Genomic DNA, 27,496 nt, shown 5'->3' on the forward strand with positions numbered 1-27,496 from the left:
GCAGAGAGATGATCTGCATGGTAGTGCAGGCAAAAGTTGTTTCTAGCAATCAAACATTTATGATTTAATCCAGAAGGAATATTTGAGTTAAATCAACACAAGGTAAAGCACTTATTAGTAAGAGGAAAAAAAAAAAAAAGGAAAAACACCTCAAGTTTTTTTTTATTCATCTAAACTCTCAGTGCTTGTTTTTACATACACTGTATTTCCCATGTACCAGCACATCTGATCAGAGACCCTCGCTGCTGCTAGATGTTTTATTCTGTGTGTTCTTTGTACCTTACAGTAAAAGAATCTGTCACAAATTATTGTGCCTCACTGCTTTAGAAACTGAGAAAAAAGGGAGGTTAGATTGACATCTGTGACTGAATAATGATGACCAGCCTTTTGGCTCCCCTTGAGCCACAAAGCCAGCATTGCCTTTAGAGAGGAAAAAGGAGTAAGAAGAAAGGGGAGGGATAAAAGAGAGTTACAAATCTGTGGTCCCGGAGATGTATTACTGTTGGGCCAGTTGTCTGCGTGGTATGATAATCCATTTTGATCTTCTGTCTTAATTGTCTGCTAAAGACAAATGGGCAGTAAAAGTTCATCAGTTTCATCTTTTGCTTCTCATTTAGAGACAGAATAAATGATCCATGGCTACAGAAGAAACCTTTCTTTCTGACACGGAAGTAATGCAGACCCAACACGTTTTATTAAAATATTTCTCCCTCATTATTTCAGTCCTCTCAGCTCTGATAGATCTTACTGTTTCATGAAAAATGTAATCTGAAATGTAAATAAGGGGTTTGATACAAAGTCAGGAAGTAATGAGCAGGCCAGCCACATTGCAGGAATTTTGATTGTAATTACTGACAAAGTGAATTCTGCGTGTCCTGATTTTTTTCCCTCAAGTTGTCTTTGACACGTTCAGACCACAATGACATCTACGGTTTAAATCTGTTAAATAACTGTATAAGGGAATATTTTATAGAAAATGTCATAGACAAGGTAACTGAGGAGCCTTACTAAGGGGAGAAAATGCTAATGATTGCTCCAGGCCACTTGAAATGGGTAAAACGGGGCTCCTGTGACTGGCAGGAGGGGGCTGGAGTAATCTTGAGATACATTTTTAAAATAAGAGTGGTTTAACTTCTTGGGCTGTTTTATAATGGCTTTCAAGAACAAAATGTGTATTTATGTGTTTGTGGTTGTACCTAGCATGAAATCAGTAATTGCTGGTATTATAAGCAACAGTTTTTCAGAGCTGGCTTTTTAGCATGACATCTGAATTTAAACCAGATGAGAACTGAGTTTTTCTTTATAAAATGCAGTCACTGTAGGGAGAAGTATCCTTTTAAAAATAGAGAAATACTTCTGTATTTTCTGGTTTGGGTTCCTGACAAAACTTTATTAATGAAGCCAGTTTTTTTAGGTGAGATCCTGTACTACTGGAATATTGCAAACACCAAACCACGGCCTGGCTGCTTTACCCTTATCACCATGTGTATTTTGGCTGTCCACTGTTTGGAAGATTAATGCCAAGATAGCCTTGGCTCTCCTGGGCCAATTAATTTAAGTACAGGGAAGTTTGCAGCAAAGATACAAACTTCTGTCAGAAACAATGTCACAGCAAATAGTTGTTGTGTAAATATATAAAAATAGAAAACAGTAAAGCAATCAGCGAGAGCTGTAGGAGGAGTTGCTCAATCTTGTCAAAGGCAGGATATTTTTCAGGTTTTTTTTTTGTTTTTTTGAGTGGTGCATCATTTGGTCCCTGACTGTTTTAATCTTTATAGCTCATCTGGAAAGGAAATCAGAAGTGCTGTGGTGATGGTTCCCATTTGTGAGCTGCTCTCAGTGGTATGATGGCTTGTCTGTAATTTGATGAACTATTGTATGCTCAGTTAATTACTCCAGGAATGACTGAGGTATGTGTGCTTGCAAGCTGGTACTTATGCAGATTGCTACTTCTATTCTGCTGGTAATTTTTCTTTCCACTGGCACTGAAACAGAGTTTATAACGAAACCAACAATCTTTATACATTTATAGATAAACTGTAAAACTTTTATGGCAGTCTTTATATAGAAACTAATGGTCTTTCTTGTACCAAGTCTATGAGCATTGTACAAACATTGCACACAGGGAAAAATAAAGAGCACTTTCTTTGTGTCATTGAGAGCTGTGTGATTGGAGAGGAGTTACACAAATGGAGCATAAACCCCCCGTCTTGAGAAGTCTGGGTGCTCTGAGGGGACTGAGTTGCTTGAACAGGGATGATTATAATCCAGTTGGATATTTCTGAATTGCACGCAGTATCCTGAGCATAAACTCCTTGCCTTACAGGCTGCACACACTGTGTGATAAATCCTGCCTTGAGAGCAGTTTAAAATAATGACTGTCCTTTAAGGAGCAAGTGAACAAGTTGGGTTGGAAAGGTTGAGTAATTAGTGATTTAGAAAATCTAGAAAAGTGGTCCTGGTGTTGTGAAAGCCACTTTGTATTAACCCAAGGCAGTGTAAATAGTAAATGTCTGAAGCATTTGCTCCTCAGGTGGGCAGTCTTTGCTGCTCACAGGGTGTGCAGAGCCCTCACACTGCACTGGCACAGGGGGGCTTTGCCAGTGAAATCCAGATAAACCAGGATGGATGGGGTAGGACAGGTGTGGCCACTGCCCTGTGTCACCAGGAGGGTGAATCAGCAGCAGGAACAGACACCTTTGGGTGCCCAGGGACAGGTGAGGAGCTCCCCCTGTCCCCCCAGGGCAGGTGGGACAGGGCTGTGCCTCTGGAGCTTTCTGGAGGCAGTGGAGCCCGTGAGGACAGAATGGTGGACAGCACCAAACCATGGGCTTTGACTACAGAGCTGAGGGCTTCCTGAACTCAGAGTGGTTTTTTTAGACCAGATGTATTTTCTTTAATGTAGGAAAGTAAAGAAAAATCCTCATTTATTCCTCATTTGCTCTTTCTTAAGCATCCTTGTCACATGGTACAAGTTGCTTTTTCATTACCTTTTCTTTAGACCAAACAGGTGAGAGGTCAGTTTTTCTTATGTATTTCTATTTGTGCCTTTTCTACGCCTCTCTAGTATAATTTAATTAGAATAAAACCTGCAGAACCAAGTGTGCTGTGTGTGTGTCTGCAGCAGGGTGTGTGTCTGCAGCAGGGTGTCTGTCCTGTTCTGGGTGCAGTGCAGGGTGTCTGTGCTCCATGGAGCTGCAAACCTTGAGAACTACAGGGCAAAGCTGATTTGCATCTTAATAGAACCTTTGCCATAGCCTGTTCATCCCAGTTGCATTTTAGAACTGAAGTTAATAACTGTAAGAAGGAGAGGTTGGTGCAGTATTGCCATGGTGAGGGAGCTGAGCCAGGAGCTGTGTTTGACACAGGAGCTGGCTTTGGTGAGCAGTTCACACAGCACTGGAGCACTGGAGATTTCTGTCTGGTTTTCTGTGTTTATTTTACTGCTGTTTGGTGATTGGCTGCAAAACTCAGTGCAGTGGATTTGTGCAGAGCAAAATCAGTCTGTGTAAGTACCCCTGAAAAAAGTTAGTCCTGAGAGCACCTGAGGCAGTGTTGGACTCTCTGTGAAAACCATGTCAAAAACCAGTGTCCAGCAATCAGAAAAATTCTGGATAGAAATGGAGCAGTAATTAGGTTCAAGTGTGAGGAAATGGGTGCAAGGCACTTTCTAAACAATTTCAGTTTTCTTTCATGTAAAATTCAAATCGATATTGGGAGTTCAATAAACATAATTTGATTTTACCACAAATGGTTCAGTGCGTGCAAATAGTGCTGGATACAGTCACATGGCCTTTGTTATACAAGAGGTCAGACTGGATGATCATAATGGTCCCTTCTGGTCTTAAAAACCTGTGAATATATGAATAATTTACAACCTGTCCTGCCAACCCTCGTTCGCTGAGGTGGTCATATTAAAATCCTGTGGGACTGCTCGTGTGAGTAAAGGTTGTGGGATCAGGCCTGAAGTGAGTAATCATTATCACTTTTGTTTAAATTTATTGATAAAAGTATAAAATATTCACTGCAAGTAAAGCTGGGTTTCTTTAAAATGGGAGATGCTTTGGCAGTAATATTCTACTTGGGTTTGTTAAGCCAGGCAGTAGCAAAAGAGTTTTGGAAGTTCTCTTGTTTCATAAAGAGATAGTGCAAAGCATTTACTTTGCATGATGCCTTAATTGAGTTTTCCAAATTATTTTGCATCCATTATTCTTTGTTCTTTTTTACATTTATTTTTCAAAGGAATAGTTGCAAAATAGCCTGAAAGAGGATTTGTTGTTGATTGATAGATGGCACTAATTGGTGTTCACATGCTCAAACTTTCACATGTGTCTGGACAGCAGCGTGAAGCTGGTGGCATCTTACACAGACAAGCTGGAAATTACCCTAAAGTGTTAAACCAGGGAAGTCCAAAGTTCTTTGCTTTATACTTGGAAAACTCCAGATTCTAAGTTCAGTCATCTTTGGGCATATCAGCTCCTTTTTCTTACAGTAAAAAGCACTTCCCAAGGCTAATGAATGTTTTTTTAGCTTTCAGGTTTTTGACCACATTTTTCTCTAGCATATTCTTGTATTTGGAAATCTGAAAGTTGTGAAAATACTGACAAATTTGAAGAGCTGTGTCCTGTTATAACCCTCAGTTGTCTGAGGTGATCACTGACTTCACCTCATCTCTGCACAGTTTAACAGTTGGAAAAGTTCTCCTTGCCCTGGGGGCAGGAGTGTCCTCATCACATTCATCCTCTTTAATTCCCTGCTCTGGGGAACTCTCAGAAGGGTGTGGGGATTGCCCAGCCTGAGGGGCAGGGCCGGGCAAGGCTCACAGCTGGGCAGCTGTTGCCCCCTTTGGGATGTTGGGTGGTTCTGTCGCAGATCCCACCTGGGGAAGGGAGTGAGGGACCTTCAGCAGTGGCAGCTTCCAAGCTCCTCCTCAGCAGCACGTTCTCCAGCAGTGAGGAGGGTCCTGCTCCCAGCAGCTGGACACCTGGGAGAAGGCAGATCCCATGGCTGTCCCTGCCTCTGGAACTGGATAACTCCAGGATAGCTGGTTGTGTACCAGGGGCATTTTCCTTGGCAGTCTGAGTTCAGTTTTAGTAACAGTTCCAGAAGTGGGGGGGTGTTTTCCCCTAAGCCCCACTGCCCTGAGGGACTGGTTTCCTCAGTGCTCCTCAGGAATTATGCATTTGCTCAGGTGTTGGTTTGGAGCCCCAGTCTGTAGCTCATTCCTGCTCAGGGTCACTGAGGGGGGATTTATGGTATGGAATGGCCAAGTGAATTCAGGATGCACTCTAATATTGTCTTTGGTAACCAGGGCAGGAAGAAACTGAAGTCTAATGTTACTCTCTCACACTTTTTAATGCTTTGAATTTCTAGAAAAGAGCTAGTCAGTGAAATTACTCAATTTTACAGTGAGAGATGGTGGAATTTCTGCACTATGGAGGTGGCAGCACAGGGATTCCAAAGGGCTCCTGTGCACGAGCGTGGTGTGAAATCCTTACCTTGCCCTCTCAACCACAAAGTTCTGCTCTTGACTTTCACCTGTTTTCAACATGCAAGTTTCTGCACATCCTTTCTTTGAGAAAGGGACGGGAGTTGATATTTAATGACATTTACTATTTGTTGAACGAAGTTGTTTGTTTGTTTCTTTTGGGTTTTGTTGGTTTGGGGTTTTTTTTGGTTGTTTATTTATAACATCCTGGGGATTAATTTTTCCTTTGATTTAGTTTCCCATCTCTTGTGCCTGGATGCAGCAGAAGTGAATATGAGAATTTGCACCCAGCTAAAAGAGATTACATCTTTAAAAGCCAAAACTGTTTGTGGGATTTTTTTTTCGTGCTCCCTGAAAACTGAATCTCCTGTTGGGGCTGAACCACAGTGCAGATTGATAGAGGTGTAAAGTAGTCACATGGGCAGGATTTGATTGCAGGATTTAATTTAGATTTGGAGCTCTGGCCCCTCTCTTTTAACATCTTATATTTGTTTGACTGAATTCCTGTGATTTGCATTATCTGATTGTAGCAAAGATCAAATCTTGTTGTGTGTATGACTGAAAATCTAATTGGAACAGTGCTGTCCTAATAGTCTGCTGTGATCATGAAGTTTGTATTTGCTAACAGAGCTCATTTTCTAGCAGCCTCTGCTTTGCAGTGTTTGCTCACATGTGTTTTGGAGAGGCTGGGCAGGGCTGGGGCAGCAGAGATCAGCAAAGACCTTGCCCAGTGATGCAAACAGGGCACTTCTTCCCTGCACGTCTTGTTAGCTCTCAGTGCAGACCTTTAGTGGTGCTTCTTCAATAATTTGTTTAAACTATGCAGTACAGATTCCTTATTTTAGCACTAAGACTTACAAAGGCTTCTTTTAGCAGCCTTTAATTTCGTACTTATGTATGTGACATAGCCTGTGGCTGTGATCTCTGCTGTGAATCTGCAGTTGTTTTGGGATGAAAGCAGAAGGCAGCTGGAAACTCAGTAGCTACATCTAGCTGTCTACCTAGAGAAGGCCTTGATTTCAAGTTTATCTAAACAAGCTCGACTAATCCCAACTATCTGGGGGGATCCACTGTCAAAACAAGCAGCATGGCCCTAAGGCAAACACAGCCATACAGAAATGAAGGCTGGGACTCCCAATACTCCGATGGCTGCAGACTGGAGGCTTTTTTCCTGAAAAGAGAGTAGGAGAGGTACAATTTGCATAATGCCTTTTCATTGGGAACTTTTGGAAGGCTGACAGAGGTCCAGCTTATAGCGCTGCAGCCACAATACAGAGTCTATAGGAGAATCCTTGAATGACCTGACCATATTGAAAGAAAAAATGAAAGCATCCAAGTATAGCCAAGTGAGTGTGGAAAAGAGGGCTGGTGCATTGTCTAACATCTGCTCTACTTCTCGTTAGTTTTGTTCTTTGGTATTCTATGTGGACTTTGGAGAAACCTAAGACAGCCTAACATGAATCCTATAATCTTCCTTCTGAATATTTATGTAGTGTGCCAGCCTCTAAGCTGTCCTTTGCATCTTCCTACTTCCCCCTCATTTTCATGCTCTCAAATGAGGCCAACATTTCAAAAGCTAAATAAATGTTTGTGAATGTTTATAAAAGATTTGCATAAATTTGTCCTTGTTTGACAAAGATCACTTTTTTCTTATGCCAGTTCTGAAATATTTTAAAGGTTTCAGTGCTTGTCTTGACAACAAAGTCCTGCCTCAGAGAACAATGATTGCTGATTAAGTGGGTATGTGCTCCGAGCTGAATAGAGCAGTGGGCTGAAAGGGCCAGCCATCTTAAGCCAGAATTATAATATTTAACAAATGTTAAACCCAAGGATATATTTAAAGCTCTGTTTTTGAGGCAGTGTACCTGTGCAGTTGACTTAGGGGGTGTGCAGGATGTGATTATCTTTTCACAGCTAATAGTTCTCACCTAATTTCTGCTAAATGTGGAAGTGAAAATACTCCTCATTTTTAGTCGCTAAATGTTTAAGATATGTTTAATTGAATCAGTGTTCTAGCTCTCTGAGACTGACACTTCTTACCTACACCAACTGATCACTGTTTATGCACATAATTGGACCTGGGTTTTTTTATGCCTGTCTGTATAATTTTTCAATTCTTTGTTATTTAAGACAATTATCCCTACAACAGTAGCAGTAGATTATTTATTTTTTAGCAGTAGATTATTTAGATTTAGTAGATTATTTATTTTTTATTTCTCTTAGAATAAAACCAAATCTCCAATTTTACTGAAGGGCTGTTTTAAAGCCATTTATTGAGGAGATCTCTTTGAAAAAACGCTTAAATATTTTAGTTCAGCTTTACTTTCGGGTGTTTGGTTTTCTGTGGTTTTTTTTCCTCTCTGCTGGAGAACAGTACCAGTCGGTGCCGTTCTTTTGTTCCATTAGTTGAGAGGTTGAAGTTGTCATTAAGGCAAAAGCGGAGCTCCTTCCCTGACACAGTTTTTCTCACATCTGCCAGGCCCGTGTCCCAGAGGAGCCGAGGGGCCGGGATTCAGCGCGGGCCCATTAGCACGGAATCCCAGAATATCACTGCCGCTCTGAGCGGGGACAGGGCCAGACCTCGGGGACGCTCCGAGCCGCTCCGTGCGGGGCCAGGGCACAGCTAAGGGCTGCTGGCAGGAAAGCTTTGGCCTTGGGCTGTGAAAGTCTAAGAAACAGAGTCACAATTAGGTTTAAAAAATTCAGGGATTTTCGAGCTTTCTCTTGAAATATGTTTCCGGTAATGCGGGGAGGAAAGTTGCCCATCTGTGCACAGATTTGGTGCGTTTAAAATATTTAAATGCTAGCAGGCCTCAGTATGCTTAGGAAATGTTATTTATCTCCTGCTCTTCCTGTTTCCAGCGTTGGGGATACGTGTGTTGGGGTTCTGTGTTTGTTTTTAAACCCCTGCATTTTCCTGAGAACACTGGGTTGCCTTCAGTGAAATGATGTTATTCTGTACTGGCCCCATTCCCCCGATGACCATCAGACTTTGGGAGAAAAACCCTCCCCTAATTCAAGCTTTAGAATTGCTCAGAAAGAGCCGATGGATTTCCAGGACACAAAGCAAATGGATGATCTGGTGCTATAAAGTTGTATTGGAATACCAGTAGAATTAGAAAAGTAGAGATAAAACTAAATTCAGGTAATTTAAAGTAATTCTATTAAGCAAATTATGCCCTGATTTTTTTTTTGAGTGGGGTAGAACATTCTTTTAAACAACTGATTAAAATTAATTCTTAAAATATTTTGGCTATTGCAAAACTCAGTAATGCTCAGTAGTGCTCTAAGATGTGAAAAGATTTTATTGCAAAATCAATGCAGTGTGAAATTTGACATAAATATTTTAAACAAGCAGTGATTTTTTAAAAAGAATCCATGTTGTATCAGTTTTTTCCAAACTAGGGAAAGCTTTAAAACTTAGAGAAATCTTTGTTTTCTCCATCAAGGTGCAGAATCTCAGTGGTTTGGTGGGGCTGTGTGACACCAGCCTCTGTGGAGGGCACTGACTTTAGAATTTGGAAATTGGATTTTATGGGCTCCTGGAGCTGAAATGCTCCTCCTGATTTCAACTACAGGTTACACAGCATTTCTTAATTGGTGAGAATGCTCTGTAATAATAACCTTGGGAAAATTTGATGTGAGGTAATATAAACTGGCACCAATAATAAATGCAAATCCAAGTTTAAACTTCAGAACAGGAGCTGGAATGATCCCTGTTTGTCACTCCGAGCTGTGGGCGAGTTACAGAGGTTGAATTTTCTTTGCCAGCATTGATTCCTTCTGTTTATATTCTACAAGTAAAATTTTGAGCAGTTGCTTTGTGAAATGTCTGAAGTTATCCCATTGAGGTGGTGGTTGTTGTGCAGAAAGCTGTTCCCTTTCCTAGGAAAATGTCTGGGAGTGTCTGACCAGCCCTGCACGGCCGACAGAACTGAGGCTGTTCTGCAGGGTTCTGTCCCTTTGCTTTCACCACCCTTTGGGCTTTACACAGAATTGTTGTCAGGTTTAAGTTGGTTATTTGGGTGCACTGACAACATTTTTGAATTCTTAAATCTGTTATTCCCTTGCAGTGATGATTTAATTAATTGTTGGCTTAAATGATTCAAAAAGATGAATTCAATCTAAGAGCAGTTTACAATTCTATGGGTATAAAACAGATTAATGTACAACCCAAATTTAACTGGGCAATATTTTGCTTCAGTTGATGTCTTAGCACTTTTTAATGCTACATTAACATTTTTGTAGGGTTTAAATTTGTTGTTTTTCAGAGGAGGAATAAAATCACCTGTAGTTTCTCACTGGTCAAGTCTCTATCCTGTTCCCTGTTCTTACATTCCCAGATCCCAGCAGGCTGGTTGTCCCTCTGTCCTTGTTCTCCAGTTTCTCCTCCATTCTCCATCCTTCTGTTGGCATGTGGGAACTCTCTTGGTGTCGCTCCATGGAAGAGGGAGGGTTCCATGCTTGTTTCCTGGATTCAGATGCTCTTTCAAGCTGGATAAGATGAAAACTGTGTTTCCACCCTCTCTGTTTAGTGTTTCACTTTCAGCAGCCTCAGCTGTGCTTCACCTCTGCTTTAAGGCCGAGGGAATAAACGAGCATCCACCTTTTTCATCACGGAGCCACCTCCTCTCTCCATGGAAAACTCCTGCTCTTTGCTGTGCTCCCCTCTCCTGTAACACGCAGTTGTGGGGTTTGGGGGTTGCTTCCTTCCCTCCCTCCATGATCCACAGCTCCAGGCCCAGTCTGTACTCTGGGTAGGCTTTTCCATTTCATCCAGATTTTCCTCAGGTTTCCCAATAGGCTTCCAAATACAGGTTCCCAACCTGTTGGTCTTTGTGGTGTGTTCTTTCCCTGCTCTGACTCACATCCATATTTGAGTGTCTTGCCTTAATCATTCCTTGTTTTTCACAGATCTCTGCCTGTATTTTAATTTCTTTTCTGTCCAGCTTCCTCTTACACTTCCTGTTCCCTGTGCATGTCTAGTGTGTCTTTGTAAGAGGAGATGCTTTGCAGCAGCCCCTTCTCCGGCCCAGCCGTTTGCACATCATTTATCAGGGCACTTTTATTTAGTTGTAGCTGCACAGGGGATATCTGTTCTCGATGTTCATTTGAACAGGAGGAATAAAGAGTGATATTTAAGAGAATCTGAAGTTGTTCTGCTGATTTGGAAGTGGGAGCATACGGTGAAAGGTTTAAAAATAAGCAGGATTTAAGCTACAGCTTGCATATTAAATACAGCAGTGCAGATGCCCATTTTCCAGCATTGTTGAGCTTTCCTAGGATTCCATGTCAATAGATGGTTTGGGACACAAGCCCAGTGTGTGTTGTGTGTGTTCCCAGACGCTCCCCAGCCCCTCTCCTGGGTGTGTAGGAGCTCCAGGGTGACACAAAGGGCTGAGCACGGCCTCGTTTGTTTGGGGAACTTTGCTGCAGAACCCAAACTTAATCAATGAGCTCGGGGCTGTCTGTGATAAGTTATGTACTGCCTGTATTGATTGGGGAGGATTTTAGAAACCCCACGTGGGGTTTCTAATGTCAGCAGCCCTCGGATTATGAAAGGAGCTGGAAGGCTGGCTGGGGAGCCAGGTGGTGCCTGTCCTGCAGCCCTGAGCCATCCCCCCGGGACACGGCTCTGCCCTGCCCTCAGCGCGGGCACTGCCTGCTGGGGAGGCATTGCTGCTCATTAGATGGGACAGATCCAACTGCAGGGAAAGGGGTGGGGCAGAGGATAACCTTGGGGATCGATCCCCAGGCCTGGCGGGTGTGCCCTGGGACCCGGCTGGGGCTCCCGGGGTTCCACACCCGTCAGCTGCCCGGCCTGGATTGTTGGGGGCTTCTCTTCTTCTGCTTGGGGGGTTTCATTTACAGGCATTCGTGTTTCTTTAAGAAAATAGGCACGAGGGAATAAAATAAGAAAACAGGCTGTTGATGCTTCCTCTGTGTTTCGTGCTGGGTAAAAAAAAAACATAAAAGAGATTATAAGGTGCTGACATGGAGCAATTCTGGGTTTGGGCTTGTGGTGGGTTTTGTTGGAAATCATAAAGAAATGGTGGTTTTTCTAGGTCATAAGTAACCACCCACCTAAAGAGGTCGGGTGGGAAGTTGTGTATGATGTAGGTATTGCTTATCTTTCAAACTGAGGGGTATTTAAAGAATTAAAAAGAAAAAAAGCAGCATTATATTTAGAGTAACGAGCTTGCAGCTTGAGCAAAAACGGGATAGTTCCCCAGTAATTGTACTTCTTACATCCAGAACATCAGCAGTTTTGCTAATTAAAAACTAATTCTGCATATGAGTTTTAAATTTTTTTAAAGAGTTACAATTTAAAAATAAGCCTGTGGTTAACCTGTGCCAGTCTCAATTTTTTCAGCTGTGAATCCAGGCAGATAAGTGTTGGTGTATAATGAATGGCAGATTATGTCCAGTGACATTACAAAAGCCAGACAATAATGTCACTGTAAAATCTTTCTTTAAAAGAGAAGGCAGTGTAGAGTGGTAAAGATCCAGTATATTCAATATATTGCCTCTTTAAGGGAAAATTTCATTTGCTGTGTTTAGTAAACTGGGAATATCAAGAAACAAGTGCAAAGTAAGTTTTAAGTCTTGCACTGCTCCAATAACACAGTGCTGATGAGATACTGGATGTTTTATTGTGGGAATGGGTTTACTTGCAGTTACAGGAATTATGTAGATCATCAAAATAACAGAGAGAATGTATTCTGCCATTTTGAGGTGACTGATGGCTCGTTACCTTTTAACGCTGTTTTATTTCAGAATTTGATGCATCTACACCATTTGTTTCTAAAAAAATAGATACACAGTCATTATTTTGAGGACAATAAAAATATAGGCACTTTGCTCTCCTGCAGTTATAATTTTGATGATCACAGGATTCTTTTGAGGGTTTTTTGTTTGTTTTTTAGCGCTTTGTGCAGTGAGATTTCAGCTGTGCTGAAGGACAACTGTGCAGGGGTTAAAACTGGTCAGGGTGCAGGTTTTGTGGGTGAGCAGTTGGAGTTGTTCAGCTTGGGGAAGGCACTGAGTTCTGCAGTGGGGGAGCCCACTCTCATTAATGACACCTTGGCTCTCAAGGCATTGTTTTGGGTCGAAATGCAGGTTTCTGCAGAGTTTCCTCTGAATCTACATAACTCCTGCCCAAGTTTGCCCTGCGATTCAAAGCAGGGGACGCCTCTGCTCTACACGGCTTTCTTCAATAGACCCTTTCTTGTTCTTTAAAAACAGGAGGTTGTTAAATAATCTATCAATAAACTGTCAAGAAGTCAAAGTTTCCATATCTGTTTCTGCCTGAAACCTTCAGAACTTGCCACATTTTAGTTGTCAAGAAACCTCCAAAGAAGAGAGTGAGGAGTTGAGCCTGAAACCAGGGCTAAGGCTGGGCTGCTGTGAATTATGCAGGAGGAACATGTTCCTGCAAGGGAGTCAATATGTTTTGTGCTTCACTGAAGGGGTGATTAGATTGATGGAGTTTATTTGGGAACGGTGGCGTTTGGTTTAGAAATAAATGAAGCGAGAAGCATCTATTTAGTCATTGATGATAATTTATTGCTGCTGGTCAGAAAAGGGTTGAATTTATTAGGGGGGTTGTTGTTTGTTCAGGGTTATCCTGTTTAGCTGAAAGCAGAAATAGAATTTACACTTCAGGGCCTGAAATATTTAAGTGTGAAGGAGAATGAGCAATGAATTGGCTGTAGGAAAGATCTGCAAACTGGGAGACCTTTAATGGGGGGTTGTGGGTTGCAGAATTCAAATTTTGGATATTATAGAATTATCTAATGGATTGCTTTTGTCTATGAACACAACTGTTTTGGGACTAACATTTCTGGGTTTGCCTCTTTACTGATTGTCTCTATTTAATGTTGTAAATTTGAAAATTATTAATTTATCTGCTAATTGTGTTTTCACTTTTCATAGTCATCCTTTCTTTGCTCTCCTGCAAAGGCTGTGCTTAAAGGTTTCCCCGTTTGTGGTGCTGTTTTGCAACTTGTAGAAAATGGTTTGTGGGTTTAAAAATCTGCATTAATTTTAATACAGATTAATTAATTAATTATTTTAGCCAGTGTTTCAACACTCAGATTTTCTTTTTAATAGCAGTAGGCAGCGTTAAACATTCCTGCTATGAGACCTATTGGCTTCTTCTTTTGTTATTTATCTTGCTGATGTTAGGAAGTGTTCTCTAATCCCCAGACCTCTGTTCCTAGGTAACAGTCAAAAGCTGTGCCAGCAGAAGTGGTCCTGCCAGGCCAGGCCCATGTGGTTTGGTGTTATTCACTCCGATCCATATGGTCAGGGCAGGGACTGTCCCCAGAGAGGTGTTAACACTCAACAACCCAACCTCCTCCTCCTCTTTGGAGAATTGCTGGATGGCTCCTGCTGCCTGCCCATGTGTGAATCTTGATTAATTTTTCATTTTTAATGAAGTTTGATCATGTTTATTATTTCACATGATTGACTGCCTGATACTCCTTCCATGTAATTGATAAAGCCCATATTTCTTCATCTGTCTCTTGTTTCTTCAGGGCAAAGTTGTGAAATTGTGTGATGTGGTTAATATTAGATTTATTGGTCCCAATAGATGTATAAATTATCTCTTTTTTTTTCTCTCCACAGGAAGTTCTACAGACTTTGACCAAGTTTTGTTTCCCCTTCTATGTGGACAGGTATTGTTAGCTTTTCAAACTTTACAAGAAAATAAGCTTGTCAATAAAACCCCTGTAGAAAATAAAAACCATTCCATTCATAATGCTCTGTCTGTGTGACTGGGACTCAGAGCACCCGAGTGCAAATTACAGTCCTAGAATCACTTTTTCCTGGGGTTTTTATGGGCACCATCAAAAAAAAAGAAGTCTTAAAAGTTGGATTTGTTCAGTGGCAGCACTACGAGGGTGTTTGGTGTTACTTCTGCTGAGAATGCTTGGGTAGCAATTGTCAAATGTGCATATTAATATCAAAGCTTTGTGTGCTCATGTGTTTCATTTCTTCATTGCCAAAATTTGGGTGGAGCAGTGAATTAAATGCTTTGCATTTAAAGGCCTCGTGCTCTTGCTGGAGTGCCGGTGCTTTGGGGCTGAGATCGTACAGTGAGTGTCAGAAGATCTGAGAATATTTAATTGTTGTAATTTGGAAAACTCTACAAGTTCTGTAGTTTTCCTTTTACTGTGAGTTATTTTTGGTGGTTTCATGAAAGGAACGAGAATTGAAATTTTGCAAGGATGCCCCAGTGCTCACATCATCCTGAGCATCACTTAATTGGGCAGAATGCCTTTCCTTTGTCAGCTGAGACACTGAATGGTTTGGGCTGAGCAAATTGACCTGGACTGGGATTAGACTGCTGGAAATGTTTGTCTCATTTTAGAATTTGGAATCACTCTTTTGCTGCTCATCTCTTTCCTCTCCTAAGGGGAGGGAGCAGGGAAATACTCATATATATTTTCCTCATGTATATGTTTCTACTAGAAATATTTATGCTTCCTGTGTGTAGATTTATTGTACCTAGGGGTTTTGTTTGTTCTGTTGTTTTTGGTTTTCCTCAGCAATATAACATTTTGAAAGATAAGAACACTGAAAACCCATATGGGGTGCAAATGAGAACATAATGAAAAGTGATTCCCATTTCTGGATCCACTTGTTTGTCTGAGTATCACAGACTGTCACTGAAAGACTGTAAGCCAACTCCTTGAACGTAAAGGAGAGATTGTAACCCATAACATACTTAATAATTTCAAATTCAGGGTGGACTTCCAGTGCTGCAGAAGGTAGAGGACACCCCAAGTGAAGGTTGTGGCAGCTCCTGCTCTTCTGGCTGTACAAGTGCCCAGTGTTGGCACTTTCATGTTGGTTCTCTTTGTGTCTGTTGAGGCCAGCGGGCAGCAATCCCCAGGGCCTTGTTGCCCAGTCCTTTAGGCACTGGAGCAGGAGTTTTCTGCTCCCTTGGTGGCAGGATCAAGGCAGAGGCTCTTCCCCAGCTGCAGGAGGGCAGAGCTGCCCCTCAGTCTCACTCCTGCCAGGACTGTGTTGGTCACACAGAGCTGGAGAGGGGGCATGGCAAGATATCCCTGTTCCTCTGTCCCCTTCCCTCCAGCCCTGACTGGTGTCTGCCCAGTCAGAGGAGATTGATGGTGCTTCCAGCCCGTGAGGCTCTGAGTGGGCCTCCTGCCCTTCTGGAAGCAGAGCTGTGAGTCCCAGGGGTTGATGTTCAGATCTGAGGAGGGCACTGTGCACGTTGGGAGGTTTATCCTTCCTGGGAAGAACTGGCACCGACCCTTGGGCAGGACCTGGGGGCCAGATTTGGTTTCTGCAGATCACATCCATGCAGGACTCCTTAGGTTTGCTCTGGAGGAACTCCCCAGCTCGTCACAGTTGTTTAATAAACAAGCTTCTCCCCGCTGTAATGAAACATGGTTTCCCCCTGTTCCATAATTTTAATTGTCAGCTCAAGTGCTATTTCTCACACACACTCTGCTCTCAACCTTGTTAAAATTAAGCATATAATCCCCTTTTAAAACAGCATACTAAAATCACCATAGTAACATTACATCCAAGCTTTACAGATAAAACACACCACCGGTGAGGGATTTTTGGGTATCCCCAGCAGCTCAGTGTGGTTTATGGAAGTGGTTACTCTGCTGACATTTAGATTTCAGGAGGATGATTGTACTTCCACTGGCTAATTTTCAGACTACTGAGATGCTTTAAACATCTGTCTTTCTGTCCGTCTTCATCACTGCATGTTTTCCCTTCCTTTTTTGGAATCCACTGAAGGATTTTTCTAAGCTGGACAATGACATCTTTCCCATCTGGATCCAACTTTTACTTCAGAAAGTCTGTTTTTCTTTTGTTTCCTCCTGGCACTGAGTGTATAATCTCCCATAGAAATTGTTTATTGCATTGTATATGACATCACAGAAGAGAATATTCTGAGGCTGGTAGTTAAATGGCTTTGAATTTAATGGGATATTTGCTGCAGTTGGTAGAAGTGACTTGTAAAGCTGCACATGTCAGTGTAAGTCATTTTTCTCAGTTCTCAGTAAACCTAAAAAGCCCCAGAACAGAACCTGAAATAAATGTTCATTTCACGTCATTAGAAATATTTTGGGTCATATTGAGAGAATGTGGGGTTGGTTTGTGCCCTTGGTGGAAGATGGTTGATAGTAATTTTCATTTAAAGATAAATTTAGCATTTTTAGTTTTCTTCCCACACTTAAAAAAATGGAAAAAACCCCAAACCACAACCCCCCCCTCGTCCCTCATCAAACAAGGAGCACGTTTAAGGTTCTAGAGGGTGCGTGCTCTCAAAGTTAATTTCTCAACAGAACTCTGCTGAAAGAGGAAATGTTACAGGTTCAATGACTTGCTGCTTGACAGAGTTAGCTCAGCACTGACTCCCTGTTGCTCTCTGTTCCAGCCATGCAGTTAACCAAGTGGGGCAGAACTTCACATTTGTGCTCACAGACATTGACAGCAAGCAGAGGTTTGGATTCTGTCGCTTGTCTTCTGGGGCCAAGAGCTGCTTCTGTATCTTAAGGTAGGTCTGTGCTTTGGCTTCTGGCTGACTCCAGGAGCAGGGTTTGGCTTTGCTGTTCCACTGCAATTATCATTTCCAGCTGTTCCAAATTGTTTTCCTATCTGGCCCTCAAAGTCACTGCTCTTCTGCACGAGTGGTGCAAAATCTCTTGCACTTGGAGTTGCTCTGCAGATAACTGTGTTTGTTTGTAGTCAACGTTCTGGAGCTGACAACATGGAAGAGGGGCTCTGTGCAGTGATTTGATATGACACAGCACGATGGCAGCTGTTATCTTTAGCTGTCACAACTGATCTGGTTCAGACATTTCGTGGACATTTGTATATGCAAGTTTTATTAACAAAGCATCTGTTGGTAACTGAGAGAATGTCACTGATGCTCTCCACAGCCTCAGAGTTTGGATGTGTGAGCTCTACTCTGTCCCACTGAGGGCTTTGTGAAGTTTGGCATAATAAAGACTATCAGGGGGAGTTGGGAGCAATGCATTTCACAGAAAATGGGCAAACAGGCTCTATCAGAAGAGATTTTGATGACCTCCCACAGCCATGTAGGAATACAGTCCATAACTTTTTATTTACATTTGCTGCAAGAAATGATGCCAGTAAAATCAGTGTTGATACCAATACATCAGTGCCATCAGGGACTGCTGTGCAGGGAAGGTTTCCACGGGGCATCTGATCTGCCTTGGTTTAAAAGAATTTAAGAGTTGTCTGTCTTCTGCTTTCTGCTTTTCGTATGTTCACGAGGAGTGGGAAATGTGGGAGCTGTGGCCCAGGTAGAGCCAGCTCAGAGTTCCCTGGGAACAGCCAGGGTGTGATGGGACAGTTGCTGGCTCAGTCCCAGCTGAGGCCCTTCCCCTGGAGCAGTTGTACACGTCTCTCTGGGGGTCTCTGCTTTGCTCTGCATGGGCACAATCCAGTGTAAGGACAAGAGGAACCTTCTTTGTGCTGGGAGTGCTGAGTGTGGGACCATGTGTGTGTGTGTGTGTGTGACTGAATGTGCCCCTGGGAGGAACTCCAAAATACAGGTCACTTCCCAAGGGCAAGGACACCCTTCCTCCCAGGGGTGCCTTCAGCAATGCCATGGATTTGGGGTTGATGGACACAGGTCATGTCTGTGCCCAGGTGTTTGATGTGCTGTACTTCAGCAGTGTGCTGTGGCAGGGATCTGCTCCCTGGGCCTCCACTGGAGAAGCTTCATATTTGGAGGAATGGTTGTGAACTCACCCCGAGTTCTTACCCAAGTGGGAGGCAGCGCGGCAGGGGTTTGCTCAGGAATTCTTGCATTCCCTCTTTTCTCTAGTGGACATCTCAGCTGTGACTGGCTCTGGCATTCCAGCAGTGTGGAATGTCCTGCAGACAGGAGGGTGTTCCCCAGCTCCTCCTGTGGCTGCTCCCCTGCAGAGTCAGGTAGTGGTTCCCTGAGTCTCACGTGGGCAATGTCAGCTTACAGCAGGCAGCTTTTCCTGATTAATGTCAAATGAAAGGAGAAATAGACTTTTAAAAAGACAATCTGAATGAGGGATAGTCTGAGTCCCTTCTTGCTCCCCCCTGGATCAGAGTTCTGTGCTGTCAGCCCCCTTTTGCCGAGTGAGTGCCAAGAAGAAATGAAGTTGTTCTGTTGTGGTTAAATGTCTTCTGCCTCAACTAAGAACCAAAGAAACCAACACAGTGGATGAACTGGGACTCCTCACCTCACTGCTATTGCCTCTTTCTCCTGGAAGCTGATGAGAAAAAGAAAGTTCGTCACTGATGCAAGTTTATGCAAGTTTTAGAGGATAATGAAGAGTGTAAATCAGCATCACATGAACTCACTTCCTCTATTCCCAGAACTGCAGATCCCATTATTGATGTGAATCTTCTCAATGTCCTTTATGGATTAAAGGATGGTGCATGGAAAATGGATGGGGAAAAACCTGCTGAAGAATGTGAGAATGATATGAAAAGGCAAATGGGGATGAAAAGAATGTTGGTTTATTTGTTTCTAAGTTACAGATTGGATGGCAGCAAACTTCAAGTATCCCTTGCTATGAGGAATTCTTTTCGCTCAGACACTGCTTTCCCAAGTTCCTGCAGAGCTCTGGAAGCAGGGCTGAAAGCTGACACAGTGCTGGAAGGCCACAAGTCAGGGTCTGGCCGTGAGCTCTGCAGTGACCCGGCGCTGTTTCCGTGGATGCCGAGCACAGCGAGGCGCCTCTCGGGGTGCAGGGCAGTGCAGTTATCCTGGGGTCAGCAGGGAGCAATTCCATGTGGCAGGGAGCTCTTTGGGCTATTTTAACCAATACTACTCTGAAACCTGCTTTCGAGGTACTCCCGTACTTCTGTTCCTGCTGCAGTGGCCTCGCACAGATCGATGGAAGCCTCTGGTAACTTCACACCCGCGTTTGCCGGGGGTTCTGTGGGTTCCTTCCCTGTAGAACCGCTCTGCCTAATGCAGGATCTGCCTCTGCCTCCGTTTCCCTTCCCTCTCCCGGTTGTGCTGAAGGTGCGGCCGCGGGGCCCGAGCTCGGCTGACCCGGAGCGGCTGCGCTGGCGCGTCCCGACCGCCAGAGGGCGCGGGGAGCACAGGTACGGCCAGGTGAGGATGGGGAGCACAGGTACGGCCAGGTGAGGATGGGGAGCACAGGTACGGCCAGGTGAGAGTGGGGAGCACAGGTACGGCCAGGTGAGAGTGGGGAGCACAGGTACGGCCAGGTGAGGATGGGGAGCACAGGTACGGCCAGGTGAGACTGGGGGGGGAGCACAGGTACGGCCAGGTGAGGATGGGGAGCACAGGTACGGCCAGGTGAGACTGGGGGGGGAGCACAGGTACGGCCAGGTGAGGATGGGGAGCACAGGTACGGCCAGGTGAGCGTGGGGGGGAGCACAGGTACGGCCAGGTGAGAGTGGGGAGCACAGGTACGGCCAGGTGAGGATGGGGAGCACAGGTACGGCCAGGTGAGAGTGGGGAGCACAGGTACGGCCAGGTGAGGATGGGGAGCACAGGTACGGCCAGGTGAGCGTGGGGAGCACAGGTACGGCCAGGTGAGACTGGGGGGGGAGCACAGGTACGGCCAGGTGAGCGTGGGGAGCACAGGTATGGCCAGGTGAGAGTGGGGAGCACAGGTACGGCCAGGTGAGAGTGGGGGGAACAGGTACGGCCAGGTGAGAGTGGGGGGAACAGGTATGGCCAGGTGAGCGTGGGGAGCACAGGTACGGCCAGGTGAGAGTGGGGAGCACAGGTACGGCCAGGTGAGAGTGGGGAGCACAGGTACGGCCAGGTGAGCGTGGGGGGGGGAGCACAGGTACGGCCAGGTGAGACTGGGGAGCACAGGTACGGCCAGGTGAGACTGGGGAGCACAGGTATGGCCAGGTGAGACTGGGGGGGGAGCACAGGTACGGCCAGGTGAGACTGGGGAGCACAGGTATGGCCAGGTGAGGATGGGGGGGAGCACAGGTACAGCCAGGTGAGGGTGGGGAGCACAGGTACGGCCAGGTGAGGATGAGGGAGCACAGGTGAGACACAGACACAGGTGGGTTTGGGATGTGACCCCAGGTGAGTCCCAGACTCCCCAGGGGATTGGGGTGTGACTCCAAGTGAGATACAGACACACACACACACACCCCTGGGGGACCTGAGGAGTGACCCCAGGTGAGTGACAGACCTCCTGGGGGTTGGGATGTGACCCCAGGTGAGTGACAGACCTCCCTGAGGTTTGGGCTGTGAGCCCAGAGAAGTCACAGACCCTCCATGAGTTTGGGATTTGATCCCCAGGTGAGTCACAGACCCAGAGGCTCTCGTGGCACACACCAGAATCTCCCGGGGAACTTGGAATTCCAGGCTGCCTTTTTCAACATGTTACAAAACTTAAAATGTGCTTTTAAATTATTCTCTCACAGCGAGGTGAGAGCTGATGTCCAGTCATCAGATTCCGAGCTCTAATTTGGGAATTAGAAAAAAATTCACAGCCAGGGATTTTTTCTTTCTAAGACTTTATTTAAAGATTTCAGGATTTTGGCCCCCAGTGGAATAAATCCTAATGGATATGCATTAAGAGGCTGAATTTTATTGTTTCTGGAGGTTTGCTTTAATCTAACTTTGCATCACATTTCACATGGGCTTTGGTAGGGAGGACAGTATGGATAGTTATGGACTTAGTAAAGAGCTCTGGTCTTTTATTTCAAAAGGGAACAAAACCAAAACCAACTTTGCGTCACTTTGCTTTGGTTCACAAACTTCCTGGGCCAAGCTTGACAAGGTCCCATAGCCATGTGCAACTGTGATTTGAGTGTTACTGAATTTGAAGGTTTCAGTGGGTATTCAGGGTTTGTACCAGACTGGAAATCATTCTCCTCGAGTGAAATGCAGAAACATTTGTGTGGAAATCCCTCTCGGCCAAAATAGCTGAGCTCTGCACCACTCCTTTTCTAAGATAAAAAGAAATGAATCCATAATAGTTTGTGACAGATGGCAGAAAATGTAACTAACTGAATGTGATTCTGTATGGAGTTATTTGAGGTTTTTGGTGTGATTTGTTGTGAGTTCCTCTCCTCCCCCCTTTCCTTCCCTTTGATTGCAGTCTTTGTCCATTTATTCTTAGGACAGAATAAGATTTCTGAGCAGGGGCCTCTCTTGTGGTGCAAAGTGAGAATTGTTTTTAATTGAGCAGAAACATGTGGAAGGATCAGGAATATCTCAAGGGATTACAGAAAAATTCCAAATTTGTACTACTTACAGCTTGTGTTTAGAGCGGGGTCTGCTGGGAATAAATGTTAGTTAGTGTGACCTGTGACCTTAAAAACTGTTGACATGGATTTCAGCCAGAAACTGGCCACAGAACTCCTTTGTTAGGCTCATTCATAGCTCCTTGAAAACTCCAGTCAGTGAAAGTTGCCAGCTCAAATCTAAGGAAAGCAGAGCCCTTTTTTTTCCTTTTTTTTTTTTTTCTTTTTTTTTCCCATGCTTTGGAAACAGTGGCCGCCCCTTCCCCAGCAAGGCTCCTTTAATGGGGCTGCGGGGCCGAGCCCTGATTGGAACTGACAGCTTCCTGGCCCGGCAGTGCCAACTGGCAGGGCACTGAGCCATGGCACCAACCGCCCGGGACAGCCAGAGCCCCACCCAGCACTGCCCGGGGCACAGAACGGACAGCCTGGGCTGGGGGCTGCTTTGGGATCATCCCCTTGGCACTGGTTTGGCCAAAATCACAGGGGAGTGTTCACCCTTGGGGCAGAGAACACAGTTTGGAGTTTTGACATTGTTGTTGAAGGCTTTGAAAAACCTCATCCCCCCGCTCTGAAGGGGTTAAGCTTTACAAAACCTCCTCCCTGGGCACTCGTTTCTGTCCAGGTTTCCCCCTTTTGGGGGTTCTGGGTGTCCCAGCTGGGTCCCTGGTGGCACTCAGTGTCCGGCTGCAGGAAGGCTCACCTGCCCTGAGCGGTGCTTTTGGAGTAAGAGGCACCAGTTATTCACCATGACACTTTCTGCTGTTTCTCAGCTGTGGGGGGAGGTCCCACAGGTTCAATATCCTTTGAACAACCTGCACTGTTAAAACACCCAAACATCCAAGTTTTGATTCGCGTGATCCTCAAAGGCTTCATCTCCCACAAGTGTAAGGCTGATGTGTCTGGTGGAATGTCATCCATGGGATTGTTTTAAAGAAGAAAGTAGTAGGTGCAAAGGTGAAGGAACCTCACTTCTGCCAAGGACAGGGCACCATTAGCCAATCCTGGCTGCTGTTTGCCAGGGATGGAGAGGACGAGGGGGGAGGAATGGGAAGCTGCTTCCCCCTCACAGCCACCTTCTTCCTCTGGAGGAATGAGATTCTTGCCTTTTTCTTCATCTTTATCATCCTCTTTGAATCCTTGTGCTGGTGTTTGTAGCCTCAGCCTGGGCTTCCTACTGAACTGAATTTCATTGGATTCCACCCACTGTTCCAGAGCTGCCTTTGCTGCCTTCCTGCACACACCAGGAACATTTGGTTCATGGTAGTGAGTCAGGTTGGAGTAATTCAGCTCAACAAGAGCTTGAGCCTATAGAAATTCTGTAATAACCCATGGAAATTATTCAGTACTTAAATTAGAGAGGTTGATATACTTTGTTTTTGTTCTCAAATGTTCTGTGGCTGTTGTTTGAGAGGAGGATTTGCAGATGAATAAGGAAGGACATCCCGTTCTCAGTGGATCTGGAGGAAAGTTTGGAACATTGAAAGGCACAGATTTGTGATACATGCTTTGAACCAGTGGTAATGGGAGTGTTCTTCTGTGCAGTGTACTGGCTTTGATGACAAAGAGTTGAATGTATTTAGTAGCACTCTGATATATGGGGAGGCTGAGCCTCAGAATTCTTCTTGTTAACTAAAAATTCTTACCTGATTTACAGTGGCTTCATGCTTTGTTGTTTTTCCTTTGCATATATAAAGTAAATTAATAGGAACACTGTTTTGTGCCTGCTAAGAAAGTAGTTATGCTGCTTTTATTTTGGAGTGAATTGGAAGGTGGAGAAGGGAACCAGCACGAAGAGGGACAAGGAGCCAGTTGGACACCCAGTTGCCATTAGTGACACGTGCCATGAGGGTGCACCCAAAGCACTTTTGCTCTGGCAAGCTGAGTGCAATAAATTGTGGGTGCTTTTCCTTGGTAAAGTTCCACTTAGTTCACTGCAGCCTGTGTGACATTAGTGCTTTTATACAATGATGGAATTTTAATTTAGAATTACTGTTTAAGAGAAGTTTACATATAATCCATTTCTTTTAAAGGAGAGGAAGAGAACTGATGATGAAACTGGGCTGTCCTACAGCAGAGGAAAAATTTCTTTTACCAGCTTAAAGTTGTAGTCATGAGTTTAGGCTGCAAGCAGTGACTGTACAGAACCCCTGGGCAGAGATAGCCATAAAAAAGAACCCAAACAAAAAAAATCCCTCCACCTTTCTCTCTATATATCTCTTTTACTTGGTTTCTTTCCTTTCCCTTTTCACTGTCAGATTTCTGTGTAGACACAGAAAATATTACTGTCTAATTAAGTAAGAAAGAAGTCCGGTCTTTATTTTCTGAGGATTTACTATAGTTGTATGTTGAATAAAATGGTAATAAGTGAAATCAATGTTTTGCTTCCATAAGTATCTATGTGATACTTTGAAGCCTTCCAAGAGATGTTTGGTAATGGCTGGAACACTTTTTGGACAGTCAGTTTGGTCCTTGAGGTGTATCGACCCTGGAATCCCTGTTCTGCTTAAAATGCTCTGGAGATGAAAGCAAATGGCAAACTGCTTCTGTTAGACATTGGCAAAGGCCACGAAATCCATGTATAAATCATGAGAAATTGGATCTCTCTGATTCAACACTGCAACAAAATAGTACCTAATAAAAATGTTGCTGTAGAGACTCTGTCTGCAGCCTTCATAGATTTTTTATTATTGCTATTTTTTAGCAGAGGCTTCAGCAGCTGCTCTGACTGTCAGTGAGAGCTGCAGACACAGATCCCTCAGGGCTCTGCATGGGCCCTGCCAAGAGGAGAGGAGAGGACAGGCAGGACCTGGAGCTGGAGCCTGACCTTCCCCAGAAACTGGAGTTCCCTCCAAGCTGTAGCTGCAGCAAAGCAGGCCCCTCTCTGTGCTGGGTGACAGGAAGCTGAGCTGAGGTGGCTCAGAAAATGTGAGAACGCCCCGAGTGCGTGTGTCGGAGGCTGGGGGTGCTGCAGGCATTCTGCCTTAACTTGACATGTTTATAAAACAGTTTACATCTCAGAAGTTGAGGGTTTTTACCCCCGCTGATTTGCCTAAACAGACACTGACTTTTCTTTTCAGTTGCTTGTCAGAATATATGTGGAAAAGTGATGAACCCAGTGAAGAGGGAGCTTGACATCAATTAAATTTAGCTATCTGCTTTGTGTTTCTTCTTCCTGATACACTGTCTCCAGTGTAGTTTTCCCAAACTTCCTGTGGTTTTTCTTTATTGTCCTTACGAGTTTTACAAGATAGAGATGAGCTATTGCAAGCTACAGTTCCAGGAAAAGAAGAATAGAATTTTGTATTACATCTGCTCATTTCTTGCCTTCAGTTTTCATGTCTGCCATTAACCTTTTCATGGCCTCTAGAAACTTCCTTCAGAAAACCTGTAAGGCTTGGGATCTTCCCTTGCTCACGTATTTTTAAATAAGATAGTAATGATTTAAATAAGACAGTAGTGCCTCGTGGCTGCAGGAGGGGTTGTGAATCTTTGCTGCAGATGAGGAACCAGAAGTTCCCCTTTGTTTCTATCATTTTTTCCTCTTACCATTCACTAGAAAGAGAAATGACTTCTGTCCATCCAGCGAGCTTGAAGTTTTGTCTGCGGACATGGCTGGCTGCACTCCAATGCTGGATGCAGAAGAGCTTAGTTGGGTAATATTAGGAAGATATTTTTTCCCACTGAGCTTCCTAGCTAAGCTGAACCTGCTCATTGATAACTGCAGCAATGAGCTGTGCAAAAGAAAAGGTATCTCCTGGGAAGTATTGATATTAAAAAGAAATATAAAAATTCAAATTCTCAGTAGCCAAATTTAAGACCCTTCCACTTGTGAATCAGAGGTTAGAAAGAATATGAATATGAATTCTTGATTTGGCTGCTGTTCAGCCATTCTTTAATTGTTCCCATACGGTGCTTGCAATTGGAGAAAAGATGTTGATTTTGAGTTTCTCTGTGAATGTGTATATACACATCATTATTCTTAGTTGGAAGTTGAAGTGTTATCCCTCAGCACTGATGTTTATTGTTTCCACGTTGATTTTGGTACCAGGGCTGAGCTGTGTCCTTGCATTAATTTTGTAGTGGGCTGAAGTTATCCCACTTCTGAGTTAGCAGCAGCCAGAAAGTACAGGGAGTTGTTTACAGAGAGCCCCATCGATTCCCCCTTTCTGTGGGAGCATTCAAGCAGCAAGACCTGCACAGTCTGTTTGGCACAGTAGCTGCTCTCAGCTGGCCCCGAGCCCTCCTGCTGTTAGTGAGGGCAGAGGATGTGCCAGAGCCGGGCTGTGCCGAGCAGAGCCTGCCTGCAAATCTGCTTGTAGTTACCCTGGGGCCTTTTGGCAGCACACTACAGCCCATTGATTTAGTTGCAATCCTTTTTCCTTAATACTTTCCATCTGGCCAACAATGACCTATAACGACAGACACAAAACAGAGTTTGAATTATGAGCAGTGTAATAGTAAAAATGCTTCCCAGTCTCACTCTGGAACCTGCACTGATGGGTCACTGCCGCTGCACAGCCCAGGGCAGCCACCTCCACAGCACTGCTGTAACCAGGGAAAGCATTGGAGCTCTTGGGTTCCAGCTCTGTGACAGAGGAACGTGCATTGAAACTGTGACTGTGTTCCCTCCTTGCTTTTCCTTGCTTTGTTGGTCCTGAGCCGAGGTGCAGCGCTGGCAGTGCCGTCTTCCTCACGCAATTCCCTTGCACACACTGCCAGGGACAGCTCACCCCGGGCTTGGGAGGACAGGGAGAGGAACCTGAGGGTGAAAACACTTCAAGGCATGCAGCAGCAGGTTTGGGGAACTTCCCTTGCCATGGGTGTTCTCAGCTCTCAGACCTGCAGGAGTGGATTGTTGCTCTGCAGAGTGAGCGGCTGCCAGAGCTGGGCTGTGACTCTCCCACTGCTGGGCAAGCAGGATTCCTGCTCTGGTTACAGTTATCCCCAACACTTGTAGGCCTCTGTGTCTTTAAAGTTTGTACCCTTAAGAAAATCTGTGAACTTGTTTGTGCAGTTCCATGGGTTCCAACAGTCCTGGCCCTGCAATTTTTTCTATGTGCAGTTTGCCACCTTCTCCTGGGAATACTTAGGATTGTAAAAGGATTCGTGGTTTTTTTCCAAAGGTGACAGTAAATTATGCACAGACCCTTAGAGATCTTGTTGGTCATGGTATTTACAGGAAAATGAGAAATCAGTAGAAGTGGGAGAAGGCTCCAGAGTGGATTCACACTCACGCTGACTACAGGCCTGAAAGGCCTGAGACCCAAGATACCTTCTCCTCCTCCCTCTGCATTACCAATCCAGGGAATACTAATTTCACTGACTTTTAGTGAATTTAAAGAGTAGTGAAGGTGTGTCAAAGGAAGTTTATTGCAGATTTTGCTGAAGCTTTAATCTTCACTGCAAGTCAGAACACTTCTGTAAAATATCGATGAGAAGGATCACAACAAAAAATGTCAAGTGTTAGTGATACCAGTGTATTGCTACTGGTGGAATTGGGTAAAGCTGAGAGTGCTGCATTCAGTCCAGCCTCTTCACTGGGCTTGCCTTCTGACCAGGAACTGATTTTACTTAATTAATTAGGGCTTCGTGTCGCGCCTTCTTTCGTTGCTGAACAACTGTAACAGAAATAATTAAATCATGTCACTTTTTATTACCTTTGGCCCTGGCTGACTGGCTTGGAAACTTCATTTTCGAGCTAATACAAACTGAATTAGCGCATCACCTTGGGGAAAACCCCTCCCTGGCACCAGGGGCGAGGGA

The 27,496-nt window shown here is 44.4% G+C and overlaps 1 protein-coding gene across 6 annotated transcripts in view; it reads left to right on the forward strand.

Moving 5' to 3' along the window:
* Positions 1 to 27,496, forward strand: part of DENND1A (DENN domain containing 1A) — a 152,995-nt gene that overhangs the window by 31,310 nt on the left and 94,189 nt on the right. For 5 of the 6 annotated variants that reach the window (XM_064676561.1, XM_064676563.1, XM_064676562.1 and 2 more), the window contains exons 4-5: positions 14,120 to 14,169; positions 16,914 to 17,033. In XM_064676561.1, the coding sequence (XP_064532631.1) occupies positions 14,120 to 14,169; positions 16,914 to 17,033 (170 nt within the window). Of the gene's footprint in view, positions 1 to 14,119; positions 14,170 to 16,913; positions 17,034 to 19,054; positions 19,598 to 27,496 lie in introns of those variants that run through there. The other variant, XM_064676565.1, reaches the window with a different exon arrangement.

The sequence above is a fragment of the Pseudopipra pipra genome, chromosome 20, assembly GCF_036250125.1.
Source record: "Pseudopipra pipra isolate bDixPip1 chromosome 20, bDixPip1.hap1, whole genome shotgun sequence".
Classification (NCBI taxonomy): Eukaryota; Metazoa; Chordata; class Aves; order Passeriformes; family Pipridae; genus Pseudopipra; species Pseudopipra pipra.